Source organism: Notothenia coriiceps, unplaced genomic scaffold, assembly GCF_000735185.1.
Source record: "Notothenia coriiceps isolate Sejong01 unplaced genomic scaffold, NC01 NC01_scaffold00013687, whole genome shotgun sequence".
Taxonomy (NCBI): domain Eukaryota; kingdom Metazoa; phylum Chordata; class Actinopteri; order Perciformes; family Nototheniidae; genus Notothenia; species Notothenia coriiceps.
In genome coordinates, this window is record NW_011346388.1 from 24,846 (window position 1) to 35,285 (window position 10,440).

General features: G+C 40.0%; 1 protein-coding gene across 1 annotated transcript in view; it reads left to right on the forward strand.

Annotated features, from left to right (window-relative positions):
* Positions 1-9,875, forward strand: part of LOC104948093 (metabotropic glutamate receptor 8-like) — a 31,139-nt gene extending 21,264 nt beyond the window's left edge. The window contains exons 5-6 of the mRNA XM_010774251.1: positions 5,061-5,307; positions 9,305-9,875. Coding sequence (XP_010772553.1) covers positions 5,061-5,307; positions 9,305-9,354 — 297 coding nt within the window. The 3' untranslated portion in view covers positions 9,355-9,875. The remainder of the gene's footprint in view (positions 1-5,060; positions 5,308-9,304) is intronic.
* The last annotated feature ends 565 nt before the right edge of the window (positions 9,876-10,440 follow it).

Consider the following 10,440-nt stretch of genomic DNA (forward strand, 5'->3'; position numbering starts at 1 on the left):
GGTGGAACGTCCCATCTGTCGCCATGTTTTCTTCCTGTCTCCCCAAATCCTCCCTGCTGAGGATTCCCCGACGTCACTTCGACACTCATCGTCACGGGGCCATTAACCTGGGCCCCTCGACTTCATGTGAGGCGGTTGCCATGGTGACGCAGGTGGTCTCCGAGCAGTTGTGGTGGGCAGTGTTGCATGCTGGGACAGTGAGCGTGTGCACAGGTGTGTGTGGTGACAGATGCTGGAGGGGCGAGGAGAGGAAACGAAATATTTGAGAGAGTGTGTGTGTGTGTGTGTGTGTGTGTGTGTGTGTGTGTGTGTGTGTGTGTGTGTGTGTGTGTGTGTGTGTGTGTGTGTGTGTGTACATTTTGTGGTTTATCTGACTCGGTCCTCACATTGCCTTAAGTACGAGAATATGTGTGTATGTGTGTTGATTGCAAAAACATTTGTGGGTGTTTTTACTCTGTCCAGACCATGCTGCAAGTACAAGTGTGTGTCCATGTGTGAGTGTTTATTGGTTTAATAACTTGCAACGGTCCTCACTTTGTGACTTAGAAAATGTTGTGGGTCTTTTTACTTGGCCTTAGCTATACAGCAAGTACAATAGTGTCTGTGTATATGTAGTGTAAGTGATTGTGTATATGTGTTTGTTGGTTAAAAACGTGCTCGAGTCCTAACTATGTGGCAAGAGTGAGAATATGTTGTGGTGCTCTTTACTTGGTCCTCGCTATAAAACTACAAGATGCATATGGTTAGTGTGTGTGTATATTCTGGGATTTTTTTACTTCCTGCCGCTCACCAACACAAGTTTTATGAGCATCAGCGCTGTTGACGAGAGAGAATCCAAACGACACTTTAATGTTTCCTGCAACAGCTGAAAGCACACAGATGCTCTCTGCGTTTTACCAAAAATATCAACATGGGTGAGGATGCATCTCCCTTTGGATCTATTGATGGATTAAACTTGAAAATGATATTGGAAATTTCACAGAAAAACACTAATCAATATTTACAGTGAATGACTCAATCATTCCCCCCCTCCTCTCTTTAAAGCAACTGTTCAGTTATTTTAGACTTTTGATGTGCTAACTTAACCTGGCGCGGTTTGCATTTTCCCTAATTGACGTTATTTATTTTGAATGAGTTACCCCTTTTCCCCCTCTGTCTGAAACCAGAGCCCAGTATGCTCTGCATGGTTAGCTGGCCGGCTCTGTTGTGATTGGTCAAATGATTACAGATGTCATGCCCCTTATCCTATCACGTACAATGTGTTGGAGCGCTAGCCAATAGAAGTGTGAGTGTTCGAGAGTAATGTTAAATACAGGTACCTCAAAATGTACTTAAGCACAGTAGTTAAGAAAATGTACTTTGTTATATTTGATAGTAATCCAGATAAAGTGGTTCACGTTAAGTGTGATCTTGTGTCTGAGTCATTCTGCAGATAAAGACAACAACACGGAGAATCAATAGTCTCTGTTGGATCATAAACGCAGCCCGAAGGCTAATGACGCATTCAAGGTCATCTGTCAAACTGTGATAAGGAGAGAACATCTCTGTTGATCCCGTTTGAAAGCGGAGATTATCAGGAGATATTGATGATCCTGCTGCACACATAATGTAACAGCAGTATAACAGTGAAATATTGTAAACATCCATACGGCGACAGGTAATGCTGAGAGTGAGTGAGGCATCTTTATTCGATTTTTCTTTCCTAGTATGTAATATTCATGTATTCATGTATTATTCATGGGGCTGCAGACGGAACCAGAACTTTAGTTAAAAACACATAAAACAGTTTGAAAACACTTTAGTAACTCTCAAATGCTGTCAAGTCATTTATATACGGATCAGTTGAGTACTCAATTCTGATTGGTCAACTTTGACCTTGCAGAGTTTGTTAATTCTAACAGTGTTGCTAAGGAGATGAGACCGTTGCTAAGGAGAACAGACCGTTGCTACGGAGAACAGACCGTTGCTAAGGAGAACAGTCTGATGCTAAGGAGAACAGACCGTTGTTAAGGAGAGCAGACCGTTGTTAAGGAGAACAGACCGTTTCTAAGGATAACAGACCGTTTCTAAGGATAACAGACCATTTCTAAGGATAACAGACAGTTGCTAAGGAAAACAGACTAATGCTAAGGAGAACATACCGTTGTTAAGGAGAACAGACAGTTGCTAAGGAGAACAGACCGTTACTAAGGAGAACATACCATAATAACTTAACCAGCAATTTCTGTCTAATGTCCGTTGTTTCCTTGAATCTTTTCTTAGTTTCATTGTTTACTCCTTCTGGAGGAGGATTAAAGCCACATGGGAATTCGTTTTTTCGTTGTGAGAATTATGAAAAAATTCTGGCTTGAATCTCCAAAATTCCTACAATAAAGTGAGAACAAAATCAGAAAAAGGCCGGATTATTTTTACTCAATTTAGTTTTTTCTGACATTCTGACATTCTGAAAACAAACAACAGAGAAATCGGTATTGGGGAGAAATCAAAATACATTTCACGAGGCCCTAAACCTCTTCCGTAATTCTCTATTTATCTAAAATATGTCTGTGTTTGTGCTCCTGAAACAACCTGAATTTCCTGTCTGGAGATCAAAAAGCTTTTTTTTTTTTTTTATCCTAAATTAATGCGAAAAATATGCAGGAAGATTTGAGTTTCATTAGATGGTAACAAATAACAGGCTGTCGTGGAAACAGACCCAAACACGTCCGCCTGTCATTCACCACTTTGACTTTCCCAGCACTCAAAGACGAGCGTTTTTCTGCCAAAGAATCTTCCAGAGGAGACGGAATTATCAGCCGCAAACACGAGCCACGAGATGGATCCCAGTAAATGAAGCGAGCAGCGGACCATCTGTTTCTCTTAATGAAAACTTGTGGAATTATTCCTGCAGAGAACACACCATCATTAGGGTCATTCATCTTGTTCAGATCATCAGGTTTTTCTGCAGGTAGTGAAGTGAAAAGTGTTCTTCCATTCAAAAAGAACTGAATATATTTACATGTAATGCTTTTCCTCAGAAGTATTTTGAGCCAACAAATGAATGCATGTTGTCGTTCATTTGAAGATAAATGGAATTTGGCAAAAACTGAGAGAAGTTAAATAAAAATGTATTAGTTTGAATATGTAAGCAGCATTTTTGTTTCTACTTCAGTCAGTTACAAAGATGCAGTCAGACTATTGAAGGTACATTAGACATTTCAAAAGTTAAAGGGGCCCTATTCTGTTTTTAGTGTTTTTATTTTCCTGTAGTGTGTAATTTAGGGTTAGGAAACTTGTTTACTTCCGGAATATAGTGACATCACTATGGAACACTCTTGCTCCTATTGGCTAGCGCTTCAACACATCGTACGTGATAGGCTAAGGGGCGGGACATCTCTAAGCGGTTGACCAATCACAGCAGAGCCGGCCAGCTAACCAATCAGAGCAGACTGGGCTCTGGTTTCAGACAGAGGGTGAAAAGAGGTGCTGCAGCACAGGCTGTATGAGAAAAATAAAGAGCTTTTTGAATATTAAATGTAGTAATGTTTGACCAAAACCCCCAAAACCCAAGGTGTACTAAACATCTTTTAATGCATTTCAGTCTTCATCTAAATTTATTAATCCAGGAGCATATACAAGCAAACAGTTTGTATTTGTTCCCACAATGGCGCCTTCAGGGCTCTATAACTGTATACACACTGATTAGTAATCAGGTTTTTAGGGAAATGTTTTTGTGTTTGAGTGCCTGAATGATTGTTACACTTGAATTAGTGATTTAGGCAAACATCACATTAAGTGCACAAATTCAGTCGAGTTCACGGAAACATATTAAAAACTTCCAGTGCAGTCTTCTTATAAACCGTTCTGTTTACATGCCGTGTGTCCTTGAGGTCTTATAAACACGTTGAATGTGTTTCTTTCCTCAGAAAACATTTATTACTTTCATTTCCATTTGCAATGTTCACATTTATTGTCCCATTGTTGTGATTCTTAGCACGTTACCATAACAACTGTTGCCCAACAGACTACTGGGAAAGCATTGTAAAGTCGGTGTGCATGAAAAACTTACTGCAGTACTTTCAGATAAGGTGATTTGTTGTATGTGTGTTAGTTCTGTCTTTCATGTGCAAAAAAGACATGAAAAAAGGCGGTTCCAAATTCTCAACTAATGCAGATGATTGTTAAAGATGGCGTCCAACCATTAATACCAGACACGCGATTCATATGTCATTTTCTTGTAAAAAATAAATACTCACACAAAGTGTTGCTCTGTCCTGTTTGTGAATTTTTTGAGTAATTGAGAGTATTTTCTTTCTACTTTCTATTTTTTTTGACAATTTTTATGAGTATTTGTGAGTATTTTCTTTCCATATAGTCTATAACAACTATTGGCCGAAAACTAAATTAAAGTAAAATATAATTGGCCAGTATTAGTTATTAGAGTGCTTATGTTATACAAACATTATTATCAGCAAGCCAGATTTACTTCCGTATGATGTCTAGAAGAGACATGACCGAAAAAAGTCATCGTTGAGCACGACATCTCAGATGTCAATAATGCACTTTTTACGCTTTGACTACACGTAATTTAACCACTTTATTGACTCTACAGATTGAGATTTTGAACACGAAGTACATTACAAAAAAAAGTCATGATGGATTATTGTAGGTTACTATCAGAGGTACTTGATCCCAAGAGCTAGAAGTAATAAAACTTAGCTCCACATAAAGATTCAATAATAAGTGTGTGTTATTCTAGAAGTGGCTATTGTGTTTTTTTAACTTTTTTTAATCGCTAACTTTATAAAGCTTTGGATGAGCCAACAACAACTTTATGCCACTGGGAAAGGATTCAGTTTTTAGCACTTTTAATGTTTTGGGTTGTCCTAGCATCTCCTTTTATCATTTGAATATAATTTGGCTGTAAAGAAATTACAGTAAATATGTTCAAAAGAAGAATGAAAGATGGCAGCCTTGATCCCTTGACTTTTATGTAAGCACCACGACACCAAGTCAAATTCCTCGTACGTGTCAACCTACCTGGTGATCAACCTGATTCTGATCCTCTGGTTCCTCCTCAGATGTACATCCAGACGGCCACGCTGACGGTGTCGCTCAGCCTCAGCGCCTCCGTCTCTCTGGGAATGCTCTACATGCCGAAGGTCTACATCATCATCCTCCACCCCGAGCAGAACGTCCCGAAACGCAAACGCAGCTTCAAGGCCATCGTCACCGCCGCCACCATGACCAGCAAACTGTCGCACCTGGCACACGAGCGGCCCAACGGAGAGGTGAAGACGGAGCTGTGCGAGGGCGTGGAGGCCAGCGGTGAGTGAATGGGCGGATAGGATTTGTGAAAATGTTCAAATGTTGTGTGGTACAGGTAATCTGATTGGATTAAATCTGGCATTATGTTTAAATGCAAGTATTTTTTGGTAAAATGCCTGAAAAAGAACTGAAGGGATTTTAACGGTTTCTATTTTTTACAACAATACCCACCTGGTGTATGTCTGAAGCTCCTATATTTGTTATAAATGTCGTGTTAATGAAACTACTAGACATCATTATGCCTACAATTAGCCGCCTTTAGCTGAGCGGTGCTGTGGTTCCTTTATAGAGTGGTGCAGAAATCCTAAAACTCACAAATTAGTACGCATTTTAACACTTAAAGTTCACTCGCTTTAAGTCAATGTTTTTTCTGAAAGTGTTTTTGGTTGTTAGCCTGAAATAAGGAGCTCTGCGAGGGCGTGGAGGCCAGCGGTGAGTTTATGGGCGGATAGGATTCATGAAAATGTTCAAATGTTGTGTGGTACAGGTAATCGGATTGGGTGAATTCTGGTATTCTGGTTTAATGCTTTAGCACTAGTGACATACAGTATTAAACAATAAGTGAGTAGGTCGGTGAGTTATTTTTAAGCCGACCCGGAAGTCTCTCTGGTTCCCTGGAGAGGAAGTCAATGGGATTTTTCCATTGGTTTTCGGATTATTGCTAATGCTGGGCTATACAGTAACGTCCCGTCCACACTACAGCTTCAAAAAAAGCTTGCCGGCGGGCGTGTCTGAAGCTCGACCAACAACCAATCACATGAATCTCCCGCCCCTGACACACAAGCAGCGGTTTGATTGGCTAGAGCTTGTACTGGCATATGATTTGATTGGCTGACGCTTCCACCGAAAGCTTCAGAAGCTTCAAAAGTTGAACATTGCTCAACTTTTGCAGCCTGAAACGCCAGGAAAGCTCCGCTCTGCTACCCACAATTCAGTTCGGCGAAAAGCGAGGCAACGTGACGTCACCCCATTCAAAGTGAATGGGCAGACGCGTTGGAAACCGTTTTTGAAGCTGTCGAAGCTGTAGTGTGGACGGGCCGTAAGGGAACTACAGCACGGTCGCATGACGTCACGTCCGCTAAGCTAAAAGCGGCTAACGTTGGGCATGATAACGCTTAGTCCTCTCATTTAGACACTTCTTAGAAACCGCCTGTTTTTAAATATTTACTGACATATTTTATGTTTAAAAATAGAAATCTCCATTGACTTAACTTCCGGTTCCCAGATAAGGGAACTAAAATGCTATTTCAAATACACTTTAAATTGTGATTACGACAAAATAATTTTTTTCTGACAATATGACTGAAGAGACTTTAATTTGCCGGACTTTTCCGTTCAAAGTACCTGCTGACAGAAACCCTGCCATAACTCTTCCTAAAAAGATTTACCTACAGTTAATGCGGCTTTGCCTCTTTATACTACCGTACAACCATTTACAATGAAGCGGCAGGTACCGATGAATCAAATAGACTTACGATAGTGAAAACCGTTAATTATTTAGTTTGGAAGTAGAAGAAGTGTGTCAGTTCTCTGTTTAGTCAATCTTAGAGGTGTAGTCAGCCTCTCGGCAGTAATGAGGCTTTAACAGGAAGTTGACTTGAGTTTGTTTAGACGTCACCTGAGACCAGATCTGATGAAACTGTTTACAGCTCTGAGTTGCACATCAAAGCTCTCGGCCCATCAGCAGAAAAGTGTGAGGCGTCCGGATTGTTTACCCGTCAGAGAAGTGCTGACTGAACTGATCTGCTCAATCTAACAAGCAGCCGCTCTCACATCAAGCTTCCCCGTCTCAACTTTACACAACAGACAAGTTTCCTGATCCTCTTACGTCCTGTTCAGTGTGAGGCGAGGAAGTCACAGAGTTTAGGTGCTGAAAAACTACATCTGATGAAACCGACAAACTTGTATGACTCATTTGCTCCAACACATCTCAACAGCTGATGATAATATGAACATTAATGTGAAAATTAGACGACATAGTTAAACTTGCGAGAAACTCAACATAGTTTGTGTCCTATTTGAGACCAATTGTCAACGGTTGACTTATTTATGAACACGATAATTTACGAACATGTTATTTTACATATTTGTTTCCTAAATCTAACCAAACAGTTTTGTTATTGAGTATTAAATGCGGAGACATCAAGCGCAAAATATCCTTAAAAGTGGTTTGCTTTTTTACCCCTGAACATTAAATCCCGTTAAATATGCATGATCCCCAGAGGATAAATCCTATTTTGCTCGTCAAACTTACCTTTCCTGTAGCTCCACCCATCATACTTTTGTCAAACTATATCAACTAATGTCTGACATGCCAGAAATCTCCCATATTATCCAACAAAAGAACCATTGAAGTTGGGCCAGGACGATACATTTGGTGTTGAGTTTCACCTCGAAGTTAACATCAGATATCAATCGATCTGACAGAAATATGTCCTGATCCTAAAATTAGTCTGGGGCTAAGTGTATGCCCAGCTTTACAGAAACGTCAAACATCCTCATGATGAGTTATTCTAAGAGCCTTACCATTAGTGGAGCTAAAATGGAAATAGGGTGGCGAGACACCTTTTACGAATCGTTAACGCTAATGGACGTTTTGCTGCATAGCAGATCTGCTCTTTATAATAGTGAGTGAGTCGAGAGTGGTGCAAGAATGAAACCCGTAATAAGTTAGCATTTTAGCGCTTTTGGATACGCTGGAAGTATGGAAGTCAATGGTTTCTTGAATGTGTTTTTTGGTAAGATGCCTGAAAAAGAACTGAAGAGATCTTCACGGTTTCTATTTTTTACTACAATACCCGACTGGTTTATTTCTGAAGCTCCCACATTTTTCTTTAAATGGCGGTTGCTAACAAGTGTTAATGAAACGACTAAATGTCATCACGCCCAACGTTAGCCGCCTTTAGCCTAGCGGTGGTGACGGGAAGTCATGTGACCGTGTTGTAGTTCCTTTATAGCCCAACATTAGCTGCCTTTAGCTTAGCGGTGGTGACATGAAGTCATGTGACCGTGCTGTAGTTCCTTTATAGCCCAACATTAGCCACCTTTAGCTTAGCGGTGGTGACGGGAAGTCATGTGACTGTGTTGTAGTTCCTTTATAGCCCAACATTAGCTGCCTTTAGCTTAGCGGTGGTGATGTGAAGTCATGTGACCGTGCTGTAGTTCCTTTATAGCCCAACATTAGCTGCCTTTAGCTTAGCGGTGGTGATGTGAAGTCATGTGACCTTGCTGTAGTTCCTTTATAGCCCAACATTAGCCTCCTTTAGCTTAGCGGAGGTAACGTGAAGTCATGTGACCGCGTTGTAGTTCCTTTATAGCCCAACATTAGCCACCTTTAGCTTAGCGGAGGTGACGTGAAGTCATGTGACCGCGCTGTAGTTCCTTTATAGCCCAACATTAGCCACCTTTAGCTTAGAAGAGGTGACGTGAAGTCATGTGACCGTGCTGTAGTTCCTTTATAGCCCAACATTAGCCACCCTTAGCTTAGTGGAGGTGACGTGAAGTCATGTGACCGTACTGTAGTTCCTTTATAGCCCAACATTAGCCACCTTTAGCTTAGCGGAGGTGACGTGAAGTCATGTGACCTTACTGTAGTTCCTTTATAGTCCAACATTAGCCACCTTTAGCTTAGAAGAGGTGACGTGAAGTCATGTGACCGTGCTGTAGTTCCTTTATACTGTAGCCTAACGTTAGCTTTTTCCTTCAGAAATCATAAAGTGGTGTTAATTTGTGGAGATTATCCTGCTGAACAAAACGTAAGAGTATCATAAAATGGTATATTTAGCTATAAGCCAAAATCAAATCCAGAAATCCAGGAAAGGGAGCCGATGCAATGCTAACTTCTGGGTTGAACTACAAAAAGATGTCTTCCCTGAAACTCTCTATTCATTTGTTGTCTTCCTCTGATCAAAAATAGCCTTCTGAACCCAGTCTAACACACAGGGGACAGGTAAGGGAACATTTCACTTTACTAATTAGTTTGCTTTTCTCTCCTCAGCGCCGCCAGCAAAAACAACCTACGTTAGCTACACCAACCACGCCATGTGAATCAACGACTCCTTCAACTCGAGGACGTCTCGGGACTTTTAAAGAAGCAGATTTCTGTCACCACGAGGTGCTCTGAACACTCTGAAGGAACCAAACAAACCAAGACATCTGTGGTCATTTTATGTTTACAGACTGCAGGGAACGGGCCTGAACACCGCACGAAAACTCGTTAGGATGAAAAGCTGAAAAAGCATCAGAGTTTTCGCCAGGAAGTAAGAAGGAGGGTTACCTGAAAGCCCAAAAAAAAGAAATCCTAAAAGAAGTACAAAAAAGTAATTGTGGGGACCAAACATAATTGTTGTTATTCTAATTGTGCGTTCAAAAAAAAAAGTGAAAAAACTTGTGGTTGTGAACATTTCTGATTCTTGTCTCCTGTCGTGCGTCCGTCGACCTGCATTATGAGAAGAGTCCGTCGATGTTTCCGGAAAACTGGACGGTAGCTTTTGGTTGTGAAATGTCTAAATGCCATGGTTGAATTGAAGCATGCCCGTTTTTTATACAAATGATCTATTTATAATAAAGGAATGTTTCACAAGTGGGGGCCATGTTTCGGTCTGTTTAAGTGATGCACAGGTTTAAAATAAATATACATTACAGCTTTGAATTACCATTCAGACGTCTGATCAGTGGAAACAGGAACTGCTTCAAGACGATGTTGATTTTTCAGACTTCTCTCAAGACAAGGTATGTGCAATATTTGATAACAATTCCTTATAACTTGCAAATGAACTCTGCAGGTAATTGTTAAAACAAAATATAAATTAACTATGACGTGTTTTAATAGATTAATCCGAATCAGAAACATTTATTTGTCCCGAAATAAATTGTGTTTTGAGACAGTTGCAAGGTAAATGTATTTACTTGTGTTTTTCAATATTTATATAAACATGAGGAGATAAAGTAAGAATTTGGGGTTTGAAAAAATATGAAGAAAAATGTTTAGAATAACATGAAAAGTAAGAATAAAATGTCCAATAAAAGATCAGATCAAATAAAATAAATTATATTAACATGAGAAGTTAAAAAAATAATTCAATAAATTAAACTTTAAAATAAATATGTATCTACACATAAGAAGGTAAAGAA